The sequence below is a fragment of the Ochotona princeps genome, chromosome 3, assembly GCF_030435755.1.
Source record: "Ochotona princeps isolate mOchPri1 chromosome 3, mOchPri1.hap1, whole genome shotgun sequence".
Classification (NCBI taxonomy): domain Eukaryota; kingdom Metazoa; phylum Chordata; class Mammalia; order Lagomorpha; family Ochotonidae; genus Ochotona; species Ochotona princeps.
The window spans coordinates 114,728,216-114,755,327 of record NC_080834.1 but is presented as its reverse complement, the minus strand read 5'-3'; the positions used below and the strand labels follow the sequence as shown (position 1 = coordinate 114,755,327).

Here is a 27,112-nt window from a genome sequence, read left to right as displayed (position 1 = left end):
AAAATCTTGCCCAAATCTTGGGGCCCTGTACCCACATTGGAGCTGCAGAAGCTCATGGCTTCTAGCTTTAAATCAGCTCAGCTCTGGCTATTGTGGCCATCTGGGGAGTGAAACCACAGATGAAAGATTTTTTTTCTCTATATCTCTCCTTCTCTCTCTCTCTCTTTTAAAGATTTGTTTATTTTTTATTGGAAAGGCAGATATACAGAGAGGAGAGACACAGAGGAAGATCTTCCATCCAATGGTTCACTCCTCAAGCGGCCGCAACAACTGGAGCTGAGCTAATCCAATGCCAGGAGTTTCTTCTGGATCTCCGACGTGGGTGCAGGGTCCCAAGGCTTTGGGCTGTCCTTGACTGCTTTCCCAGGCCACAGGCAGGGAACTGGATGGGAAGTGGAGGCCAGTGGGATTAGAACAGCAGCTCATATGAGATCCCGGCACGTTCAAGGCGAGGACCTTAACCACTATGCTATCGCACCGGGCCCGCTCCTTCTCTCTATAAATCTGCCTTTCCAATTATATATGTTAACATTAGGATGCTGGACTCTCTGTCATTGTCCGTAACTACAATGTCAAGATACACTTAAACAGCAGAATGATGGACTTAGGAGTGTTTATGAAGACTGTACAAGAGTAATAATATAGGAGAAATCACTGGGAGGGGAGGGGGTTTGGGGAAGGAGTAAGGGAAATGGAATTTCCCAGCGTCTATGGAATTGTATCATAAAATAATAAAATAAATTTAAGGAAAAAAAAAACTTTAAATCCCCTCGTCCTCTAAAAACAAAAAGAAAAGAATGGCATTCTCCACCACTCTGCTCATATTTCCATTAGGAGCATTGTTGGGTCTTATTTTTGAGAAGAAAATAATTCCTTCATTCTTGTAGTTTTTCTTTTTTGCATTTTTTTGTAAAAGATTTATTTATTTTTATTATGAAGTCAGATACACAGAGAGGAGGAGCTTCCGTCCAACGATTCTCTTCCGGGTCTCCCACACAGGTGCAGGGTCCCAAAGCTTTGGGCCATCCTCGACTGCTTTCCCAGGCCACAAGCAGGGAGCTGGATGGGAAGTGGAGCTGCCGGGATTAGAATCGGTGCCCACATGGGATCCCGGCACATTCAAGTCCAGGACTTTAGCCACTAGGCCACAGCGCCGGGCCCAACCCATAGTCTCTTCATTTAACAAAAGCATTTCACTAATCAAGCACTCCTTAGTCCTAGGGCCAATTAGATGCTCAGATGTCATAGTTTCCTCATTTAAATGAGTATGTCAATCACCCGGGGGATTCTTGTTAAAAAGATTGATTTGTTGGATCTTGTTAAAATGATTGAGTTTCAGGAGGGCCTTAAATTCTCCACTTTGAACAATCCAACACCTTGGTGACTGTCACTCTGCTGGGCAGCAGACTATACCCGGAAGACCAAGGAAGGCAAATGACAAACTGCTTCAAACAGAAGCACATATTGAAAATTTCTAGAATTCCCATTCTGGATTACCACACCTGTAAGTGGCATGAAAAATCAGACAATCAGAAACATCTATTCACTTTTAAGGCTTTGCACTCCACAAGGACTGCCACACTCCACATAAGGAAGACAGCTCTTCTATACATACTCCTAGCATCCTTTCTGAGACTTAACCACACGTTTTCCTGTGCTCGCTTACCCATATGAACTAATGACTTCACTAAATTCTCGATAACACTGAGTCGCTGACACTAATGCGTTTAATACTCAGCAAAGCCTCTCTAATGCACGCTGCTTTGAATGCAAGGGTTGGTACCATTATGTAAATAAGGAAATATTTTACCTTACAGTTTAATAAACCAAGTACCTGCAGTAACCCAACTTAAGGTTACTTACAAATTCCTTACAGGAAGTGCTTTAATACTGAAGAATGACTGGTGATTAGCATATCAATAGGAATAAACAAACAGTCCTTTAAGATAACTGAGGGTACTTAAGGACAGGGCTTTTCACAAACTTCAATTTTTGTTTGAGCTCTTAAATTGGTTGGTAAATTCTCCTTTCTAAGGCACTTCAAAAGGTCAAATTCAGCTTAACCGTCTCTGAAAATTAATGAGGTTGCAACGCACTCAAAAATGCAGAAGTGGCGCCAAGGTTACTTGATTGACCCAAGCCAAAAAAACTCAAAGAACAGCTACAGATGTTGGCCGAGTGTCTACTTTTAAGTCACCTATCATATTGAATCAGATATCTAGAAGAACACTTGTTTCAACATATTGTCAAACTACTAGGTCTTTTGTGAGCAACTTTTCACATTTTTGTTAATGATTAGACAGGGAAAATGAAGCATACAAATAACGCTGAAGGGAAACAGTGTTGTTTCTCTGTTTTAAAGGGGACCCTTAGAACAACAGTGTTCTGTTAACTTAGACAATTTTAAGTTACAGGTCAGATCACTTGAACGTACTGAATCTGAACAGGTGGTCCAGCCATGCTTTCATTCTGCCAGTAAATTATATCTGTTGAAGTCATGGATATCAAAAGGCTGTGTGGTTAACTCCAGGCTGTCAGCTTGACCTAGGGCAAGTCAAATTCAGAGTTCAGACTCATCATCCAACATGCAGGGCAAGAAGTGTTACTTCATGGTGTCATAGGTTGGGAGCCCGGCCCAGAACCAGTTGTAGAATGGGCAAGCATATTGTATACACACACCATAAACACCTCACACCTGCTTCCCAAGGAGCGCTGCTCTGTATTCACAGGAGCACATCAGCCCCTAAGTTTTAAGGAGACACATGAGGCACATGAGTTCAGAAGAGAAGTCAGAAGCTGTCATCCAAACATTGCATTGAAGTCTGTGAAATGCCTGATCACCAAAGGTGGCCCAAGACAAAAAGCAGGACCAGAGGGTCGACGCATGCGCATGCACAAGGGACCAAGACTCGTCTTCATGTTTGAGGTTCAAGTTAGGAAAGACAGTGCCACTTTCTGCCCTGTGCCCTTCGATATGGGCTGCGCTCTAGCTGACATCAGCTCCTGGGCCTTGGGCTTTTCCCTGGGATGCCCAGTCCTTTGAGTTGAAAAGTTAACATTTTCCCTTCCGTTAGTAAAAACAAAAGTTGTACCGGTAATTCTGCTACCTCTTCAAGGCTGATACTTGCTTTTTCTTTTTAATTTTTATGCTGGAGACTTTTTTCTTGTCAACATCTTCCTCCCTCTACATCCTCTGGGAAAATCAATGTTAGTGTAAGATGCCAGTTTCATAGCAAAATCAACTTTAAAGCCCACATTTCTATCCTGTATGACAATGGACCACGGGGAAAAACTTTGTCATGATCTGCTACCATGTTAGGAAGAAATCAAGTAATCAAATGTAGAACTCAAACACCAAAAGGAGATATACCTTTTACTTTTCTGAAAAGGTAGAGTGACCGAGATGGGGAAGGAGAGGGGAAGAGAAAGAGAGGGGGATTATTGATCTATAGGTTTACTACACAAATGACTGCGTCAGTCAGGTCTGGACCAGGATTAAGCCAGGAGCTAGGAACTCCGTCTGAATCTCCCATGTGGGTAGCATAGACAAAAGTATTTGGGCCATTCTCCACTGCTTTCACAGATACACCAGCAGGAAGCTGGTTTGGAAGTGGAGCAGCCAGCATTTGAACCATCATTGGCCCTCTTGTAATTTATTTTTATTGAAACAGAGCATTAGGAAGCTTACTTGCTTCTTTTCTAACCTATCATTGTGAAGACAAGAATTCCTCCCATGAAGCCACAGAGAAGTTGTGGATCTGAGCACCACTAACACTGAAACACAGGCACCTGGGCTGGCCAGCTACCTGAACTCTGTTCCTTATGGAAATTTGCAAAGAAAACTCTCTTAGCTCCAACTAGGACCTCAAAAGAACCAAAGGGCAGCTCCCAGCAAGACCGGCTAGGAATGAAACTAAAAACATACAACTTATCTGAGTGGTTACCCTGAGGCTTACTTCATGAGAAGCAAGACCAGGAGTAGACTTTAAAATCTTAGCCATTCAAGTGCTCAGTTTGCAGAGATTTTAATCCCATCTCATCTCTAGATTGGACTATAAAAAATTCCAAGTTACTCCTTTGCAACTGATGTAGACTAACACTGATAACATAGACCGTGAACTGCTCAGAGGACAAACCAGAATGGTGACCGGGATACAAAGAACAACACTCAAGAACTTCTAGATAATCTCCAATATATGGGTTTGAATGAGGATTGGCACCACAATGCATAAGATGTAAGCCAAATTTCAAAGAGTACATTGGACCATGTTGTTACTCATCAGCTTAACCAGGTATTTAGAAATCTGTGTTCCCAGACTGGAAAACAAGTTGCAGACAAAGAGCTTTCTGTTTTAGAGGCTGTTTTGTTTTGGCTTTGCTAGCAGGTGTGTGTGTGTGTGTGTTTTCTCTCTGTTTTGTGTTATCCCCCCAGCCCCTATCAAGGCTGTTTCTTGGCCACAGTGCAGCTTCTGGCATATTCACCCGGATGATTGACTGCAGACATTAGTCTTGTTCAAGCGAGTCTTGTCCTGAGCATCAGGTGAATTAGAGCCCCGTGGAGAAGGGCAGTGATGGTTGCTCATTAATCATCTGTGCAGACCACAAAGGCCCTGCTAACTGGAGGACTTGTTGCCCAGCGCCTGCTCCTGGAGCACACACAAAGGACTCCATTCCCATATAGGAAAGAGGCTCGGCGACCTGCTCAGTAACAGGTTTCTTTGGGAGAATACAAAGGATGTGAATGCTCTGAAGTACCCTCTCCAACTGCACGGCTGAGTGGGTACAAGATGGCAGAACAAAATGCACCAAACATTCTTAGGTCGCAAAAACATTCCTTTGTTCCAGGTGAAACCAAGCTAAGGATGTGCCGGGAGAATTTAAATTCTGCTTAATTTAAACTTGTTCTTCGGAAAATAATCAACTCTGCCTCCATCTGAACAAGGGGACATGCTGTCCTGTGGTTCTGGAACTGTCACTGTGCAGCACACAACGAGAAAAAAACGAGACGACTGGGGGCAACGTCTGCCATTGCTGTAACTCTCAACGGCCTCCGGAGGAATCACCAGTGTTCCAGAGCCTCTTGTGCTGTATTTCTAAAGTCTGTAAGGGAAAATAAAGCGAGGAATGTGGTCCCTGGTGATGACGAGCAGAGACAAACTGCACAGGTGCTCCTTGCATCATGCTAATGATCCAACAAGTAACCTGCATGCCGAAACGACAACCACGTCACTTACATCACTCCGTACCACTTGGCTTCCATCCTTAACTCCACTGTAACTCTCCAGCCTTAACACCAAACCAACCTAGACAGCCTCTCAAAAGAGGACTCGCATCAAAGCAAAAAATAAGCAACTTGCTAGAAGGCCACGCCAGGTTACAGAATAAAGAACAACCATAAATTATGCATCTGACAAATATTTGCCTGGTCTCCAGCGCAGTTACGTGAATCCATTTGCTCACAAAGTGCCTAACTGCAGCTGAGAGCAGGGGGGAAAATCAATTCCAGAAACATTTATCATATTCTAGTCTGACTGTGGTCTTTCTAGGGGGAAAAATTATGCACCTGGAGACTGCAGCCAATTTTTTGAAAAGGCCTAGATTCATGCTATTCTCTTCCCTCTACCACCAAAAACAAATCACGAGGGAAAATATAACCAGCTCCCTCAAACCATCAGCACAGCACAATTTCATCCTGTAAAATACCTTTAGCCCTAGGCCATCCGGGCCGGTTCCTTTTGATCTTTCTTGTTCATTGTATAAAAACATTGTATCTTCCCTTACTAAGAAATCAACAAGTAATTCTTAGCCATCAATCACTCTTCATTATTCTGGATATAGAGATTAGAAGAGCCATATACTAAAACATGAAGGGGACAGCACAATCACAATGTGCTCTCCGGAACACACACGGGACTCAGGAGGGTTGCGGAGAAGCCAAGAAGGGGAAGCTGAGGTCGCGGATGAGACCCAGGGACCTGAGACATGGAAACATGCTCTCTGGAATCCTGGGACTCCCCACAAGGTAAGCGAGCCTCCTCAGACTGACAGGGGGCTCCCTGCCAGCTGCACTGTGCTGGGAAGGAGGTCAGTGCCTATGCCAGACCTCAGCCAGTGTCCATCCAGAATATTCTGTCTTTCTACAAAACACTGGAGCTTCTGCAAAAGGAAGGTTTTGGTGCTCCAAATGAAAACAGTTGATACAAAGGCAAATTGATCTCATTGACAAAACAGTAAAATAACCACAGGTCAGAACATCTTCATACAGAAAATATGCATACTGTTCTGTGAGGATTTACATAAAATCCCAGTGCATTTTTAAGTGACCTTTATCTGAGAAAGATCATATCACTTCAATATAAATTAGGTAGAAAAATGAAGGATTTCAGCCAGTTCTAGTCTCCTGGAACAAGATGCAAGGCTTGTGGAGCTGAGGGGGGGTCAGGATGAAGCAGGTGGCCTGTGAGTCACCTGGGGGATGGTCACCTAGGGACAGATGGACGTGTGGACCCATTCCAGGGCTGCAGAGCATTCTCCAGGAACCTGTTATCTATGCAGGTAAGCTTCCTGGGAATATTTTTATAAAAAGACAGATCAGGGATTTGGGTGTGGTTGTGGGAAGCTTCGGGATGAGGTATTACGTTTTCATGGGATTGCAGGGTCCCAGAGATGGACAGCAATGATGGCTGTACTGAATGTCACCACACTGTGCTAAAGTGCTCATTGCATGGTATGTGTGTAGTTTATTATGATGGATACTTACGTAAGAGAGAACAACACAAAAAGCAAAAGTTTCCAATAAATAATTCCTCTAGGAACCTCATACAGCTTCCTTGAAGGTAACGTACAGATCAACTTGAATTTCTCCAGAAATACTTCCAGATAACAACTCCAACTGTGTATCCCAGTGGATGCTAGTACACAATTATGGGCCAGTTTTCTAAAACAATGGAGTGCTTTTTCGCATCCATCTTTCCCTGCAGTCTGCAAAGATAAGGTTCTTGTGACCATGACTGTTGCAGTAGCTGCTTTGTCTTTGTTTAGCACTCTCCTTGAGCCAGCTGCTACCCTGTGCTTCCTTTGTTGCAGACAGGAACAGAACAGAGAGGAGTTCTGGCATTGCCTTGGTGAGTGAGCAGCAGAACTAAGGTCTGAAACTATGCCTGAGGCCACAGCACTCAGCAGGAGGAACTGGCAAGGTGGCCTTCCCCATTCTAGACCCTCAGCACCAAGCAAGGCTCTCACTTAGTAGACTTCTGTATTTCCCTGTCAAACAGAAATGTGTGTGTGTGTGTGTGTGTGTGTGTGTGTGTGTGTGTGTGTGTGAGAGAGAGAGAAAGAGAGAGAGAGAGAGAGAGAGAGATTTGCCATATAAAACACAAAAGGATTATTATATTTGAGGTTTTTTAAGATTTATTTGTTTTTATTGGGAAGTCAGATATACAGAGAGGAGGAGAGACAGAGAGGAAGATCTTCCATCCGATAATTCACTCGCCAAGTGAGCGCAACAGCCGGTGCTGTGCCAATCGAAAGCCAGGATCCAGGAACCTCTTCCGGGTCTCCCACACGGATGACGAGTCCCAAGGCTTTGGGCCGTCCTCGACTGCTTTCCCACGCCACAAGCAGGGAGCTAGATGGGAAGTGGAGCTGCTGGGATTAGAACCGGCGCCCATATGGGATCCTGGTGCGTTCAAGGTGAGGACTTTTAGCCACTAGGCCACGGCGCCGGGCCCTACATTTGAAGTTAAATCACAGAGATAAGAAGTTGAGCCTCAATGTTTCACCATCTTGATTATTCTATTCACATGGACTCAGATGGTTTCCCATGTAGAAAACAGTTAACAATGTGAGAGGCCTAAATTCTACATCTGTAATCCCAGTAAGACTTTGTATACAACTTACAAATAACCCTACAACAATAAGCATTACATGGTAACTGCTGATGGTCCAATGCCTTGAAAGCACCTTTGTAATCACCAGGTCATTAAGGGTGTGAGCAGCTCAGAAACTGTAAGTCATGAGGATGTTCCACATCAAGTTAGTGGACAACTCATTGATAGGAGTTAGAAGGAAAGTAGCCAGAGCTAACGCAATTTAAAATTCTCCGAATCTACAGCAGACTCAGCAAGTAACAGTCCATATCTTCTCACATTTTCATCCAGTATTTAACAAGTATATATCATGTCGGGGTGCTTGTGGTCCAGTGGATTAGGCCACCATTTGGAATCCCAGCTTCTCATATCGGAGTACCCATTCAAGTTTAGGCTACACTGCCACCTATACAGCTTCCTGCCAATGCGTCTCCAAAGCCAGTGAAGATGGCTAGAGTGCTTCTTGAACTCATCACCTACGCAGGGATGCAGATTGTATTCCTGGCTCCTAGTTTCAGCCTGGCCCCAACTTAGCTGTTGCAGCCATTTGAGGAGTGAATCAGTAGAAGGAAGATCTCTCATTCATTCTCTCAAAATCTGCCTTCCAGATGAATAGTTTTAAAAATATACATATCATCATTCATTGAAGCACTGAGAACCTGCCAAGGCCTTATGGCTGCAATAAATAAGAAACTGGTAGAAAATGCCCACACACCTACATCCTGCAACACAGAGCTGCGTCAAGGAATGCTGCCAGTTCAAACTGATATCTGGTAGTATTTGCAGGTATTCCAAGCAAATCAACTTGCTGATGGCTTACAGTACTTCTGTCTATAGTTTTATAGCTGGAAAAGAAATGCTGTCAGGGGATTCAAGCAAGAAATTTGCGCAGGTAATCAAAAGGAATAGACCCAACCCCATTCAGTCTGTAGAAGATTCTGCATCTGCTATGGGGTACACTCCAACAAATTCATCAGAAGTTGAAAATGCACTTAATAGACTTAACCTACAGAGCATCACCACTTAGCCTAGCCCACCTCAAACACGCTCAGATCACTTAGAGTAACCTAGCTTTGAGCAAAACCATCTAACATCATTATAGTAAAATATTTAATACCCCATGAAACTGATTGAAAATTGTACTAAAAATAAGGAACAGACTGCTTATATGAGTATATATTTGTATACTATTGCATAGTTGGGAAATCATCATGAAATCATAGGTCAGAAATCAATAATACACGAAACAAATACCAAAGCTTGCTAAAGCTTAAGCTCAAACAACTTAATGAATCACAAGGTCAAGACTTATAGCCAAAAGGGCCTTCTGTCCACTGTCTATGTAGTACAAATCCGATCTGCTTCCTAGCTCTGCTTGTCCTAAGGTCATCCCCTGTGACCCAGGATATCGGCAATGCACTAGTCTTTGGTAACACTGCTTTCTTCCCATGGAATGTTTCACCAATTCCCTTCTGTCATCATACATTCATCTTTCAACACTTGATTCAGGAGCCAGCTCTTTATGAAGCCCTTCCTTGTCTCCCCAAAGTCTGCACAGAATTGGCTCTAGTCTGTGGACTCCTAGCAAGATACCTATGAGACACTATTGAAGTAATTCATTGACAAACTTGCTACCCAAAGATGCGAGGGCCAGAGTTACACCACACACTTTTCTATAAATACCACCCCGGAGACAACGCTAAGAAGATATTAGTTGAATATGAAGGCGAATGCTAAAGAAGTGAGCAAATGTAAACAAAGTCCCAGGATGGAGAAAAAGAATGGCACAGTCTCTATAGGTACGCCAAAGGACCTGATTAGCCCAGAGTCCGCACCTGGGCCCAGCAGCTCTTAATCCTGGCAGCATGTGGGAAGTTGGGAGAAAACCAACTTTATTTAGACCTCCTGAAACCAAATCCCCAGAGAAGGTTCTAGACATTTAGCATTTTTCAAAGCTATCCAGGAGCTCCCTGTGTATATTAAGGGCTAGGAGCTATCAGCAGCAACAAGGAACTCTGGGGATCCTTCCACCAAGCAGACAAAGTGACCCTTCCACATGGCATCCAACACACAGGTAACCAAAAGCTCACAGCATGAGCTGGCAGGGTATTGGGTCAGACAGGATGCAAACAATCTACAAGGCCAACACACTTAAAGAGCAAATTATTGTACTACTTATTGGAGATTATGTAGTAGAATCTGGTCAACTGGAATCAACACACAGTCCAAGACTGGATAATTACAAATAAATAATCCAAGGCATTGGCCACAAAAAAAAATGTGCGACCAAGAATCATGCCTTGCCTTTACTACAGCGTCATAGAAATGCTATGTAAAGAAATATCTCTTTGATGTTAAAAATCAGTTTTTACACTCCTAGAGAAACAGTCCTTTGACATTTCAACAGCTGCAAAATTTATTTCTTCATTGATTGAAACCAACTAGTACCCTTGACCATATCATTAATTTATTTTTAATAATCTAAATGTGTTACTCTAAATAGTACAAAAAACTGCCTGTGGAGGGGATCAACATACTAGATCTGGCCCAACAACCGGCTGATGAGGGAAGAAAAACAGCAGCCCCGAAGCCATGCTTTACTTAGCCATCCCTGGATATAAATGGATGGGATCTCAGGGAGGCTGTAACACCAGAAACCCTACTCCCCTGGGGTACAGCGACATAGGACATCTTCATGTCCAGTGCAATCATCCCAAAGGCCTTAGCAGAGGCTACTTGGAGGAGAGAGAGGGGACTCCATGGTTAGATAGATGAGGACACACTGGGTGAGACAAAGCTACACACATGCTCACTGTCTACTTCCAAGGGGGTTGGGTGGTCAACAACCATGACACCTCCTGAGTCCTCCACATTTTGTTTACAGAGCTTCTCTTAGAAATTTCCTAAAGACACCTACACAAGCAATAGTAGGAACTTAAAAACAGAACTCCCAATTAAATATACAAATACACCACTACATTATGGTACTAGGCTTTCTACCTTCGCATTTTTCATGTCGTGATACAGTTAAATATCAGACAGTTAAACTTGTAACTTGTACTAAGGGACTGTACTACTGTGGTAATAAAGGGGAAAATGGCAAGAGGGCAGGGAGAGGGAGGAATGAATTCCTTTATCTGCAAAACTATCATGAAAAACAATTTAAAAAAACTAAATAAAATTTAAAGAAATTAAAAGGGAAGTCCATCTGTAGCTGGCATTAGGCAACCCAGAAAAGAGAATCACTACTTGGCCACACATACTGGAATGAGCATGCAGATGATGAAAAGCAAGAACACCATGGAGTGACCTTCCTTAGCCCCTGGTGGAACAGCACTCTGCCACTCGCTTGAAATGAACAATAGAAACAATCAAACCGGAGATGTACAGAGCAGTTTGTTAGACAAACCCTCTCACGGTCATTAATTCTTTTCAATTTCTCAATATAACCTGGTGAGAGCTATTAGAAATGTTTTTATTCTCATACAGAGAACTTCAAAGTGAATCTGTGGCAAACTCAATGCTAAGACAAAGCAATGCTATCACTATGTCCTCAGCTCCTATCGAACCACCCCATACCACTTCACCAGTGTCACAAAAGGCTCTCTATGTACTATGCACTATTGAGAAAATCCTAACTTCACTGTCAATCAGAGTACAACCAATGTTTATTTCCTCCAACAATCTTCTCTTTATAAACCACTGATAAATTGATTTTTTTAAAGATTCATTTATTTTTATTGGAAAGTCAGATATACAGAGAGCAGGAGAGACAGAGAGGAAGAAGATCTTCTGTCCAATGATTCACTCCCCAAGCGGCCGCAACTGCTGGAGCTGTAGCTATGCCAATCCAAAGCCAGGAGCCAGGAGCTCTTCTGGGTCTTCCGCATGGGTGCAGGATACCAAGGCTTTGGACCATCCTCAACTGCTTTCCCAGGCCACAAGCAGGGAGCTGGATGGGAAGCACGGCCACCGGGATTAGAACAGGTACCCATTTGGGATCTCGGCGCATTCAAGGTGAGGACTTTGGCCACTAGGCCACCACGCCGGGCCTGATAAATTGACTTTTTAAAATCTTCAAAACAAAGCACAGTATCTACACAACAAGTATACCATCAAATGCTGTAAGTATTGAGGATCGGGTTTAGTGCCTAGAACGTCACTCTGAGCATACTCCACAAACGTGAAATAAAGTATTCTTTTTATCGGAGATTCTTGATTGAAAAAAAAAATGCCACTATTATCTAAGAAACACAACATTCTCCCATACTCCTTGCCAAGTAAGCTGCGAACAGCATAAGACATCATTCTTTGAGAGAGATTGAAAAGCAACATTGCATCCTGGGTAATATCACAGAATCAAGGCTATTAATAAGCTTAGCATGGAAAAGTTTAGCATCTATTAATGGAAAGTTCATGAAGAGATCATAATGCCCAGATCAGAGAAAATCGCATGCACCAGGCAGAGCTGACGACTTGATTCTCTGGTCTTGAACTGAATTATTAAGGAATAACCACAAATTGCATTCACAAGACTGTCAGAAACACTAGACGTTAAAACTGGTTGGTGTTATATCTCAGAATTCAAGATCTTCCTGTGGATGTGTGTGTCTTCCCCCTTTTCTCAACTTATGCAAGTTTGAGTCAGCCAGGAAATCCTAAAGGAAATGATTACAAAAAGCATTAAGCTTAGCATTCACTCAAGCAACCCAACATCAGGGTCATTTAAAGTCAGCTTTAAAGACTTTCTGGGGAGCCTCGAACACCAGGATGGACCCACAGAATTCACATTATTGCAGACTCCTGAGGCATCGTCCCAGATCTGCTGAAAGAAAGTTTCAGGGATTGGGGCTTAGAGACATTTTTCATGCTTTCCCAAATATTAATTCTGAATATTACAGTCTGAGAACTTCCGCCAGGAGACTGAGCCTCAAGATTTTTTTTTTCCAGTGTGTTACATTTTATGAATTTCTAGCATGGTTTGTGTCTATCAACTGACAACTCAGCAAGAAATCCACATGTATCTTCCAAGATAAGAACAAGTTAGAGCTGACTGTTTATTACTTTTGTACAAATATGCCTTTACCAAAGTTGGACAACTGGTGTGTGGCACATGATGAAAGAACTTGGAAACAAAATGAAAGGAAATCTAAACGGAAGAACTGAGACCTGGGCTCACCAGTGTCAACATCACCTCTGCGGCAGATCTAGGAAATGACAGTGAGGCACAAGACGAACTTTCTCATCTCATTTTCCTGTCATTTACGGGTCTAGATAGTTCATTACACAAACATGCAAGCACACAGCGGTAATTCCGCCCAGACAACGTGGCACGCGATGTGACAAACGAAGTCTACGGCGGAAGGAACAGTAGAAGCTGCTGGCTGCGGGAGAAACAGGGATGAAGGTGGATTTCTGAAGGATGTGACATGTGGCCAAGATCTGCAGAGGTGGCCAATCCCAAAAGCACCAGGCAGAGGACTCCAGGCACAGAGATTCCTAACACAAAGAGCCCATGGACGAGGTCCTCACAAAAACAGGATACATGACGTCAAAGAAAAGATACAAAGGTATCCTGAAATATAAAACTACAGCCACACAAACATGTCATTTCTAGTAATACATGAGAATAATTTTAGGACAGAAGCTGCAATAATAACAAGTTTGGATCTGTGTTGTATGAAGAACTAAGCAACTGAGGCTCTCCTGCTTGGAGAACACGAGACAGGACTATGTCACAACACTCCAAAGTTTGTGAAAATTGAAGCAAAGGAGAGGCTTCCTTTGGCACAAACACGTTTTTAAAATGCAGGCGCTTTTTTTCACGACGTGCATTTTCTATGAATTTTCATAGTGTCCTTGTTTGCTCAGAAAAAAAAAAAAATTCTTCAAATATCTGAATGATTACGTTCTTGTGGAAGAGGACTATTCTAAGTCCTCAACTACTCCGGATGTAAAACAGGGTTGAAGTGATAGGCATTTTAAGGCAGCAAGTATCTCAGCTCAATTAGATAACACACATTCCAACTGGGAGATACTGAGGTCCACGTGACTAGAGGTGCTGAACAATGGCTGCACAGCCAGCTGGTAGGGAATCGGTCTGGCGAGATGGCTTATGCAAGCCCTGGTCATCTTTTGACAACATGCACACACCGCCAGTGCCTCTCGCACAGGCCACTCACAACCACCCACGTGGCCTCTCTACTTTGCACTTCGCAGCCTTAAGAAACTGAGAAGTACTGAGAAACCCCTCACATTCCCAAATCATATTGTCACCTTGGGATGAAGCATACCATTCTCTTTCTAGTAAGTGATATTTATTTCAAACGAGCTTATTAAGGAAGCAGGATAGCTCAACATTTGTTTTAATTCCATGGCTAATTTGGAGTGGCATTTTAATAATAAACATCAATTATTTCAAGAAGATGAAATAATTGTTTAATCTATTTTAGCAAATGTGCCTCGAATCTATTAACGTTTGTGGTGGCACACCCACAAACAGCCAAGGCTTTTAATCAAACGGATACGTCAACTGTCACAGGTTCGTTTTCTAATGGTATCCTGGGCATAGGAAAATGATTTCCTCTTCAACAGCCTTGGTGTAGTACGCACTATACACATGAACAGAAATGCCACATTGTGCCTCGTATCTGCAATTATTATCTGTCAATGAAAGACTGCTTTAACACAGTCAGCATTCTTTATTATCCGCCCATTACGTTCCACACATAAAGTACAAACATGGATGCTCAACTACTGCTTAACAATCCAAGACCACTATACCACTGGCAAGCAGAACACACTACAAAGAACAGGTAACCACAGCAGACATTTGGCCTAACGGTTAATACACCCACATTCCATATCAAAGAGCCGTGGTTCGATTTCTGCTTCAGGCTCCCAATTCTAGCTTCCTGCGAATGCAGACCCAGAGAGACGGAGGTAATGGTGCAAGGACTGCGGTTCTGTTGCCCAAATGGGACACCTGGGTCACATCTTGGAGCATTTGGGGAATACAGAAGAGAGCTCTGTCTGTCGCTTTACCACTTAAATAAGTCTTTGAACAATAAGTAACTAGTAATCACGCATGGAACTAAGAAGACAGACAAGAGGCAACTTAGAAAAGCTAAACATTATCAAACCACCATTTTATGAAATATTTAGATTTCCACATCAAGATGTAACGACTGGCTCACGTACAGATATACTTCAGAAAATAATCTCTTACTACCCATACACTTTTTTTTTAACTGTACTTGTTAAAAAAAACTTGTAAATAAAAGTTTATTATGATTCTCCTAGGGCAGCTTATAAAAATAAACTTATAAATTTCTGATAAAATGAAGGCTGCATCCATATAGACATTCATAAAATCATACCTCACTTTATGAAACCCATGAACAACACTGAAAGATTTTACAGCTCCACTTAATGGAAAGAAAATATTTATTGTATAAGTTTAATGTAGAAAGATCTCTTCTTAGGTCTATAAAATTTCTATTTATGCCTACAGTGCTTTCAAAGCATACTTATTCCACAAAAAGTTATGAAACACATTGTGAAAAGACACCTCTTAGCTTAATTTTCTTTAGGTTTACATATATAAGTTTAGCTTTGGTAAATTTTTTAATTGAAGTTCAATCCTTCAGAACTCAGGGATGCAAGAGGGTTGAAGCAGTGACCTCCAAAAACATGGACAACAGTCCACAACCAGTATCACTTAACATCATCTTGTTGCCTAGAAACCGGCCGTGACTGGGTAGAGATGTACTTAACTTTATATACAGCATTTCTAATATACTCCTCCACCCACTCCTTTGACATGGCACAGTACAGCTGGCATGGCCACAAATAATGCACGGGGCTGGTGAAGGAGATGAGCCTCTCGTCCCAAGCACAACACCTCGTCAGAGCCAACCTTCGCAGTCTCCCCATGCCCACCACCAAGCCCTTCCACAGGCCCACCCCCAAAGATTTGAGGCTTCTTGCCATATTTCCCTTTCTTTTCCAGGTGACAAAAAATCAGAGATAATTCCAGACTTTCCAAACACTTTCACCCTTAATTGTACAGCTGCACTTCTCAGCTTAGTGCATGAAGCTGTGAATTCTCGTAATTGTGTGCTCTAGGGCTGGAAAGCATACTACAGGGCAGCAGAGCTAAGACACACTGGCAGAAAACCAAGAGCAGGTCAGAGTCCCTCCGCCATCGTGACAGCAAATCAGCAGTAATTTTCTACCTAAATCAGAATTAATTCATTAGCCACGTTGCCGCACAAGTTCAATCTGATTTCTCAAACTGCAGTAACACAATCTTCCAACCTAATTACCTGCATTGAAAGTACAAGTATTTAAAAGCAGTTGCAGAGACACGTTTCTTTCTGTGTCAGGCGAGATCAATGTCAAGGCACAGCTTGGGTAGACCACATTTTGTCTAACTGTTAGAGAGTTGACATTTCAGGAAATTATTGCTTCTTGCAGGGGAGAAATTTTCCCCAAGAGTGGACACCAAAGGGCACTTCCTATTAAGTGAAGATATAAATGTGTGTCCATTGCAATTGTGCTTGAAAATCAAATTCTCCAGAACACCCAGTAGATACACTCCTCACATTGAGCAGAACTGAACACGCTACAAGCTGGATAAATGACTTCTACAATTATTTTAAACAATTGATAGGTTATACCTAAGAAACAAAATTAAAAAAAAAACCGATGGCAGATAACTCAGAGATACCAACCAACATCATTAGCATTACAAAAAACAATGGATGTTTCCCTACAAATAATGATGTCAATACACTTCAAGCTTTGATCCAAACGCCACTCCTCTGAAATTCCTTTTGATGATAAAAACAATCCTTACTTTCAAATAACCATTTTTGCAGACCGCTTATTAATGCAAATACCCTTTGGAGCTACTTTTTGAGCGAACCTGAAAGCAAAAGTTGGTAAAAGGCCAAAAAGGGAATATTCCTCAGCAAACTGAATTTTTATTTTCCAACTTGTAAAATTCAGTTTGCTGTTAGGACTTTGTGAGGTAGCTAAGATTTCTAATACTATCCAGCCAATTCATCTAACTCATGCCCTACACCAATGACAAACCTACTTTTCCAGCTACAATTGCTTAATAGCAAGAATTTCTGGCTCAAAGCAATGGGAACTAAACATTCAGTAAGTTTCACATATGCATCATAGATATTCCGGTGTCAGAGAAAAAAAGAAATACTGTGATACACAATGAAGGGAAAAGCCCAGTTTAAGCCATGGGACTACACAGATGACTTAAAAGATGGTTGGTTGACACATATATCATTTTACTTATACTTTGTTATGAGGAACTCACACGAACAGACCTATAGCAATGCTATTCGGCATTTATGCATTAAAGTCACACATAGATCATGCTCAGACTCCACATACTGACCTTATACACTTGCCCATAGGTCCCGTTTCCAACAAGTTCCACCAATTCAAAGATCCCTGCTGGATCCTGAAAGAAAACAAACAATAAAAAGTCAAAACAAAAGTCCAGGCATTGTTTTACTCCAAGGCAAAATGTTTACTTAAAATAAGCAAACAACAATTTCATCGTTGGGAGTTCTTGGGTGTTACTATTAAATACTATCAATATTTCTTTTTTTTTTAAGATTTATTTATTTTTATTACAAAGTCAGATATACAGAGAGGAGGAGAGAGAGAGGAAGATCTTCCGTCTGATGATTCAGTCCCCAAGTGTGCGCAACGGTCGGTGCTATGCCAATCCAAAGCCAGGATCCAGGAACCTCTTCCCGGTCTCCCACACAGGTGCAGAGTCCCAAGGCTTTGGGCCGTCCTCGACTGCTTTCCCACGCCACAAGCAGGGAGCTGGATGGGAAGTGGAGCTGCCGGGATTAGAACCGGTGCCCATATGGGATCCTGGCGCATTCAAGGTGAGGACTTTGGCAGCTAGGCCACTGTGCCGGGCCCTACTATCAATATTTCAATATGTAATTCACCTGCTGCTATGAAATTCCATCTTGTTTCCATTTTATATTTCCATAAGATGTGTTTAAGAAAAATGTATTTCCATTGAAACAATACAAAAACCAACACACTTCTCACTGTCAGATGGCACAGACTAGCAGGTGCATCAGGGTAAAATGAAGCACTTATGGTCCTGAGGAGGTTCCATCTTTCTCTGTTTTTAAAGGTTCTTCACTTTGAAGCATCTGCACTGCTGTGTCAACTTGACCATCAAGGATGTTTCCGCATTGCAGGGCCATGGTACCTCTGAGAGTCAATCGTTTCCAAGAGAAAACAGAATCACCTCATCAATTCTCTCAGAGCCTACTCTCTATAATGCTGCCACTGCAAAATATGCCCTTGCAGTGACCTGCAGGGTCACAACAGGATTGGAATACAAACTGAATTAGAGTATTATGCAAGTTCTTACCACCAAACAGGTGCTCGCTAACCCTGAGGTCAACGAAATGGTGCAACACAAAAAATAGTCCTAGGAGTTACCGCTATTATTACTGAGTCACTACCGGGGCAAAAAAAAAAAAAAAAAGTCAAAGCTCATAAAATTTAACACAGAGGCAAGAGTTGACTTTGACCTCTACCCACAGACTCCTCACTGGGCAGAATCTGCTTCCTTAAAGGTACACAAAGGTCACAAGCTTAAACACCTGCAGAGGCCAATCAAGTTGTCTTAGAAGAGTCAAGAGGACCAGCTGGGACCTGGGACAAAGTCTAGGGATCACACCTCCCTCAGGGGCAGGGTGCTGATGGTGGCGATGGTGGTGGTGGCGGTGGTGGTGGTGGTGGTGGTGTGAGAGGAGTTAGACTGGGTGGTAGGCAGTTAGGGTATTCTGGGTCCCCAAGTAATTTTTCTTCCCAAATATAAAGGGGTATTTTCCCCACCATGTCTTGGATTCACCAGAACATGTCTCTCCCAAGACAAATGCATATTTTATCAGGAGTGCTTCCCCCAGGAGACAAGGGTGACAGGTGACATTAACATATCTATTCCCCACCTGAAGCCTCCACCCAATTCTGTCTCCAGCCATTGCCAAGGGGGTGGGCTTCAGACTGGCCTCTTTATCATTAGAAAGGGACCAAGGAAGTTGGCCAGTGACACCTTTCTGGCCTTTTGTCCCAAGGCCAGGTACCATGGAAACCAGGAATTTCCTTTGTTTATGGAGAAACATCTTTGAGGGGAACCTTTAAAAGATGCTTTCTCCACCATTAATATGGGTTTTTCTCTCTTGCCTTTCCCCCTGCCACTATAGCAGAGGATCTCGAGGCCCCCTCCCATCACTAGGATGGGAGTCTACTTTCTCAACTATTTCTAATAAATCTTACTTTAAAACTAAACTGTGTCCGCATGAAAATTCTTCTTTCCTGCGAGACAAGAATTTGAGGTTGCTACAGTATTCGGGGTTCAAAAACCCTACAACAGTGGGGTGTGTGTGTGTGTGTGTGTGTGCACGTGCTTTGATGGGGGAGGAAAGAAGGGGAAGAAGGCAGTTATCTCGCTGGAATGAATGGTATCAACACTTGAGCACAATATTGGCTGGTCAAAAGACTGTTCAAAACACACTGAACATGTTATCTCTTTAAGGAGCTTCAACATTTTATCTGAGATGGGCACTTGTTTTTAAAAATACACTGAGGGACAAATAAGAAAGGCTGCAATCACTGGCACAAATGTAATCACATTTATACGTAAGCACTGCCAAGCACTGGGCACTGAAAAACCACAGGGACCCAGCCTTGGCTTTAGATTCAAACAGAACAGCTATAAAGACCAGCTTTGTCTGTGCTGGCTGAGTGATTCCGGGAGAACACTGAGACAGACTACCAGGTAGGAATGGCCTTCTACCTTGCAAGGCTCTTATGAGGAGTAGGTGAGGACCCTGCATGCTGCCTTTTATGAGATCTATTAACACCTAATAGTAATCCCTCTCAAGCTGGGCTGTCCCACTCCACCTGTAGCATTTATGTGAAGGGAGGGGACCACTCCAAGGGAAGCAGCTACTCTGTACTCCTGGGAAAGGAGGCCAATGAGTTCCATGTGACAAGTCAGCTTTCCTTAGAGTAAATGAGAGGCCTTCATTCCCCAAAGCCCTTGGTGATGGGTTTTGAGTCAGATAGAAAAAACAGAAGCAAAAACGCTAACAGTACCATACGATTAAGCATGCAGTCGCTGAAGAAGAAAACAACTAGCATCATTTAGGTGTACAGAGCCAGAAAAACAGGCAACCATATTTCAGGCCCATGTCCTTAAAAATCAAAGGTCTGGAAGTTTAAGCTATTTCCCTCCTTGTAGAGGCAGATGTGGAGACTGTTCCAAAGACAAGCACGAAACAGAAAATACCACTGGAGGACTGCAGCTCTGAGCTGACCAATATCGCATGGCTGCAAGACACTGCCAAGGCCACCTGGGAGACTTCAGAATGGGAAAGAAAAGTTGTGTTTGTTAAACAGCAGGTTTTATTATAAACAGAATGAGCAAGAAATCAGAAAAGGGGAGGAAAAATGCCCCTAAGTGCTGGCACCTGCTGTCTGCTCTGAGGTTATGCTTCTCAGTAGTTTGTTTGCTCAGGGGTATTTCTGCAACATATCCGGAGAAAGGCTCTACGTTTTCTTGAAATATCTCAGTTGTATTTTCAACACTGATCTTTCTCGACTAGAGAAAAAAGAAGAGGAAATGGTGGCTGGTGGCTGTCTGAGGAGCTTGGCGATTCATCAGAGTGAGGACAGAAGCAGAAACAGGTGTGGGGCCATGATCACCTTCTGATCCTCCGTGGCCTGCCCCCTCAGACCTCAGGCGGATCATTTCCATGGCTTTCTCTTCTTGAATTAGCATTGAAGGAGCATATGACCCAGCCAACCACAGCCAAAGAAGCTCAATATGAAGACTTCAGTTCCAACTGCTGGGAGAGTCTTTTTGTTGCATACAGCAAAGGGACTCACAGGCAAAAGACCTGGACAGTTCCACTGCAACTGGCCTTGGGCAACAATCATTGTGTCAGGCTTGTTCCCTTGAAAACAGACTCAGGATCTCAGGGAATCACACAGACTGAGCTTAGGGGAGCCTTCCTGGGGATCAAGGCCATAGGGGAGAGTAGGAACGAGCAGAGGGAAGAGCTGAACCGTGATGCAGTGGAAACAACCTTCACCTGACTCAGTGGGAGCTGGGTTGCTGGGGTTGACCTTTCAAAAATGACTGTACCTTGAAGGAGGGGCCCTCTGCACCCCAATTCCATTGACAAGTCACTACACATAGGGCTCTCATTATCCCTGACCTACAGGGGGGCTGCCAAGCACAATTCTCAGATGTGAGCTGCTATCTAACACTCATAGCAAGGGCACACCAAGTACCTCAGTGGAAAGATGGCCTTGGGTGGCCTCCCAGAGCATGTACACCAGCATGGTCAGAAGGAAGCAGTCATCTCCAGCTAGGAAACAAAGTCCTAAATATCTACATTCTAGAATATTCTGAAACTAATGAGACAGAACTGCATGACTAGTTTGAAGAAGGGAGCTCTCAGTTGCCCCGAAAGTAAAACAGGAAGTTATTGTCTGAGAGCCCCATTTTCTCATGTTTCCAACCCAACTACTGAGAACCAAGTACCTGGAGACCCAGATGTGTAAGCTGATCCCGCGTCACAAATGCCGACCATTGCTAAGCACACTCTCATAGAACAGTGTTACAACTTGGAGAAAGCATTCCATTACTTTCTCTACCCCGACAGGTCATCTACAGTAATTTATACTCAGGGTTGTTCACAACCTCAATGTCTCATGTGTGGGAGTTTGTTTTTAGTCCTGCCTTAGATGTCTTCTTTGAGACATTCATACCGCTGGGGTACCACCTCGTTAGACATGTATCAACAGCAACTCCATCCTCCCTCCTAATCTCTGTCACCACACCATCAAGGTAGGCTTCTGCAAAGGTTCCATCACTGACCATTTGTTCATTAAGCGCTAATGGCCTCTTCAATTGTTCACTATGTCCATCTCCTCCCTTCTATCCATAGAACAGGCTTCATCATCTCTCACAGGGGTTACATTTGCTTTCAATCAATTCTTCCTGCTTTCAGCCTAGTCTCCCCAGTGATCATCCTAAAACAGGCATTTGCAGTCAGCTCAGTCCATGACTTCACATCTGACAAGGTACAGTGCAAAGTAAAAGTCAAGGTCCTGCCATCCTTAAGCCTACCTTTCATTGCCAACCTTTCATGCCATCTTTCTATGCTGCAACCAAGCACCCCCGAACCATGCACCCACCCTTTCCCCAATATACCACATCTGGATCTGTGCTTGGTGTGTAATATGTGAGATCATTCCTTCTACCATTCTTTCTGAGCTCATCCTTGAAAGCCCAATGTGCCACCTGCTCCACGAAATCTCTCTCCCTGCACCCCCAGCATGCAGTGCACAGCTCTGGATGACAGCTTCCCCACAGCACCAGCCCTCTTGTCATTGCCCTCTAGTGATTAGTCACCAATACCCTGAGACAAGAGACTGCAACATACTTATCTTGATATTTCCCAGCACTTAGTACAAAGTCCAATGCGCATCTGCTATACATACTCTGTACTGGATAAGGCTGATGTTGCCCGCCTCCCAATCCTCTACATGGATAGAGGAAGCTGGGGGAAAATGGTATCCCAATACAAAGTCAAGGCCCTGGCAGACTGGCATCATTTCTTTTTAACCTAATCAAGCTGTTCCAATCAACATCTCCACCTTCCCCTTACCCCACCATTAGAGACAGAGAACTGTCACGTGCATAGGCCCCTATAGCACTCCCATCTGGAAAAACAACCATAGAGCCATTGGTGTAACCTGTGCCTCACGTGCTTGGGGCAGGCAGGCTGTCAGGATGTGGCTCCACGCAGTGCAACAGCGACAGGAAGCTGTATCTAATAATCATGTTACAAAGGCAGGAAAGCTGAGAGACAGAATCAGCTTAATACTCCTTCTCGTGTTTGCTTAGCTGCTCTTAAAGCCGGGATGGACAGCGTGGAAGGAGGTTACATACACTAAGGAGAAAAAGAGCAAACCACTGACATTTACCAAAGTCAAGAATCCTGTCAGCTGCACATGCCTTTATTCAGATCTTAACCTTTGCCGGGAGCCTGAGAATTTAATTCTAAAGCAGAGTAGTTTACATTATTTCATAATGAAATGTAACTACATATCAAAAGGCAGGCTGCTCTCTGAAAGCAAATGTAACTTCGCAGCTACTGCGGTTAAAAGCAAATTTGATTAGTTAGGATAGCAAGAAATCACAACAGCTTACATCGCATGAGCATTTAAGTGCTAGGGGTGACTCTGGCATTTTCTGTGAATAGCTCATTTAACGATCACAACTCTATCAAGCAGGTGCTACTATTCCCTTTGTTTTACAAGTAAGGAAATTGAGGGAAGAAAAAGTCAAGGCCACACCACGAAGGAGCATCGGAGCCAAGCTGGTCAGACCTCAAGCCCCGAGACCATCAGCTTCACAGAGTCAGACTTGCCAGCCCTGGAGACAGCACCAGCTCCTCAACCAGAAACAACCTACATAACTGCCCCGGCCCTCAGTTTCTGCATCTTAGACTTGCAGGCAACAAAGCCTTGCTCCACAGTCATGGGGAAGACCATCACAGGGTTCAAACCAGCTCCCAGTCTGGTCCCTAAGAGGATGGCAATCAATATTCATTTCATTCTTGCATTTCCCTTTTGCTCTTGAAAAACAGTGAATGTTTAAAACAAACAAGGGCAATGCAACAGAAAAACTGCCTTTCACAGCTTTCCAACAACAAAACAATACAAGCCATTCAAAAAAAAAAAAAAAACTATTGCTTTTCAACCAATAATATCAACACAAATAGGTATTCACAGACCAACAGATGTCTCTTTGGAAATAAAAGTGACAATTGAAGAGCTAAGACATTCTCAGGCTGCTGGAAAGCTGAAATAAATTGTCCTATCAGTTGATAAAATTTGGCCAGCCTTGGCTGACTCCAGCCTGATTTCACAGCAGGGTGGAGAGATTTAAGATCTATAAATTACTGTTCCCAGTGACCAAGTGATACACTTAATTCTTCCAGGTTCCCGGAATGATATTGAGTATATCAACATACTGAATAACGTCTCGGGACAAAATCCCAAAGATTGAACATGGCCAACTGAAATCTATAATAGAATGACAACATCCTGAGCCTCATGAATGATCCCATGTTTTCTTCCCAACTCCACTCCCGTCTCTCTAAAGATGAGAACTAAGGGAGTGCTTGAGATCAATCGAGAACAGTACATGGATCCTATACGTGCCACACACCCCTTCTCCTAAACTCCTCTTAAAAGTGTAGCCATTCTGGGCCTGGCATGGTGGCCTATAACGGTTAAGGTCCTCACCTTGAACACGCCAGGATCCCATATGGGCACCAGTTCTAATCCCGACAGCCCCGCTTCCCATCCAGCTCCCTGCTTGTGGCCTGGGAAAGCAGTCAAGGACGGCCCAAGGCCTTGGGATCCTGCACCCGTGTGGGAAACCTGGAGGAGCTCCCGGCTCCTGGCTGTGGATTGGCACAGCTCCAGCCTTTGCAGTCACTTGGGGAGTGAATCATCGAAGGAAAGATCTTCCTCTCTGTCTCTCCTCCTCTCTCTATATATATGTATATGACTTTGCAATAAAAATAAATAAATCTGTTTAAAAAAATGTAGCCATTCTGGGACAGCATCTTCTACTTGAGGCCACCAGTCCTTTGCCAGTGTGAAAAAGAGCTCCACAGAAAATGGACGGTAGACAGGGCTCCCAGAATGACTGGCCACCCCCAGATTCCCCACTGACATCTGCCAAATGACTGTGCTTACTCTAAACCCACCGGCCTTCAACAGACCAAAATGTTATTTCTCCTAGAACCATACTCAGCAGCTGTTTGTTCCATTTCAGCCCTAACTGACAAGCATATGCTTACAAAAGCAAAACAGAACAAAGCAGACAGGAACCCTAGGAGAACTCTCCCTATTATCTTAAACCTTCAGGCTTTTCAATACCATCATTCTTCCGAAGTTAAGTACAGCACCAGGAAACTGTGCCGACTCAGCATCCCCTGGATGTTGGTGTGTGCTGTGCTCAGTCAGGCAAAGGCCCTCGAAGGGAATTCTGTATTTGCCCTTCAACATGCTGGGGATCTGAGGTACCGAAGTTCTCGCCTTCCACTCTCGGATTTATTTAATTCCCAGTTTCTGCCCAGTGCCCTGCAAGGCCACCTGCTGAGCATCGTGCACCATTCAGAGCAGAACCAGGAGGCACAGAGTCCCTGCTTCGTGATACTTCCAGTGTAAGAGGGGAATCAGACACATGTAAACACAGTTATGAAATTGCCATAATGACAAACAGCACGTAAGAAAGTGAGTTCCAAGGCTATGTACCTGGGAGATCTACAATAGCCCTGAAGCTTATCTCATGGATACAGTGGCCCAAGATAGACATCTCAAATGGAACAAATAATTCAAATAAAAAGTATGTGACATAACAGTGAAGATGACACATGAATTGCTGAATTTTTCTAACCTGATCAGCTGCATAGAGTGAGTGGAGAACTCGGAGGATTGGTTCACGGTTGGTAGGATTCAAGTCTGTATCTGGTTCCTTTGCCAGTGTTACCTGCCTTCTCCTGTTCCGGTCCTCCCATCAGAGAAATGGGATGGCATCATTTAGCCTGCTTTCTTTGCAAGGCTGCAACCTGTCTGTGAATGTGTGGGGCACTCCCCAGCTCCATGTGTCAATCGGTGTCTTCTAGGAGGGGGTGGTCTTAGTTGCCCTGATAGAGCTGCCCAGGACTAATACTGGCATCCTTGACCTAGTCCCCCTTCCTCCATAACCGGCTCATTTCCGGCATAGTCACAGCCACACCTGCAGTTACCCTATCTTTTTTTTTTTAATTATTTATTATTTAACTTCATTAATTACATTGTATTATGTGACACAGTTACATAGGTACTTGGGTTCTCCCCACCCCTCCCCAAACCCTCCCACCACGGTGGATTCCTCCACCTTGTTGCATAACCACAGCTCAAGTTCAGTTGAGATTCCCCCATTGCAAGCGTATACCAAACATAGAGTCCAGCATCTTATTGTCCAGTCAAGTTCAACGGCTTCTTAGGTAGACCCTCTCTGGTCTGAAGACAGAGCCAGCAGAGTATCATCCCAGTCAATTGAAAGCTCCAACATACCATCAGCAAAAATTTACATCATTATGGAATTAATTGACATAGTAATGAGTAACCAATATGTTAAAGATAAATGCGAGTTCCCAGCCACCTTCTGTGACCACCTCACCTATACTTCAATTTTAGTTTATATACAACATATAACATTCAAAACATAACATGTTATACATAACATCATATCATTCTTCATGGAACTGGAAACAATGATCCAAAGGTTCATCTGGAAGCACAAAAAACCACGGATAGCTAGAACCATCCTGAAGAACAGGAAGTTAGCAGGGGGAATCACAGTTCCGGACCTCTGGACATACTATAGGGCAGTGGTTATCAAAACAGCATGGTACTGGCACAAAGATAGAGAGGAAGATCAATGGAGCAGAATAGAAACACCAGAAGGAAACCCACACAGATACAGTCAATTAATCTTTGACAAAAAGACAAACGACAATCCAGGCAAATGGGAAGGTCTATTCAATAAATGCTGTTGGGACAACTGGTTAATAACCTGCAGAAACAAAAAAATAGATCCACATCTCTCACCATACACTAAGATCAGATCTAAATGGATAACAGATCTAAACCTACATCCAGAAACCTTCAAACTTTTGGAAGAAAATGTTGGAAACACACTGGAACACTTAGGGGTAGGCCCTCACTTCCTAAAAAAGACTCCAAATGCAGTAGAAATCGAGACCAAAATAAACAATTGGGACCTCATTAAACTAAGAAGCTTCTGTACAGCTAGAGAAACAATCAACAAAGTAAAAAGGCAACCCACAGAATGGGAGAAGATCTTCGCACACGACATAGGTGATAGAGGGCTAATCTCCAGAATATACAAAGAGCTACAAAACAACCAAAATGTCAAAACAAACAAGCCACTCAAGAAATGGGCACGGGAAATGGGCAGACACTTCACAAAGGAACAAACCCAAATGGCAAATAAACATATGAAAAAATGCTCAAGTTCCCTGGCAATAAGGGAAATCCAAATTAAAACATCAATGAGGTACCACCTGACGCCAGTAAGACTG

At 43.3% G+C, this 27,112-nt stretch overlaps 1 protein-coding gene across 7 annotated transcripts in view; it reads right to left on the bottom strand.

Moving 5' to 3' along the window:
* Nucleotides 1–27,112, bottom strand: part of TNIK (TRAF2 and NCK interacting kinase) — a 397,078-nt gene that overhangs the window by 282,319 nt on the left and 87,647 nt on the right. For all 7 annotated transcript variants that reach the window (XM_058661109.1, XM_004591298.3, XM_058661110.1 and 4 more), the window contains exon 2: nt 17,290–17,355. In XM_058661109.1, coding sequence (XP_058517092.1) covers nt 17,290–17,355 — 66 coding nt within the window. The remainder of the gene's footprint in view (nt 1–17,289; nt 17,356–27,112) is intronic.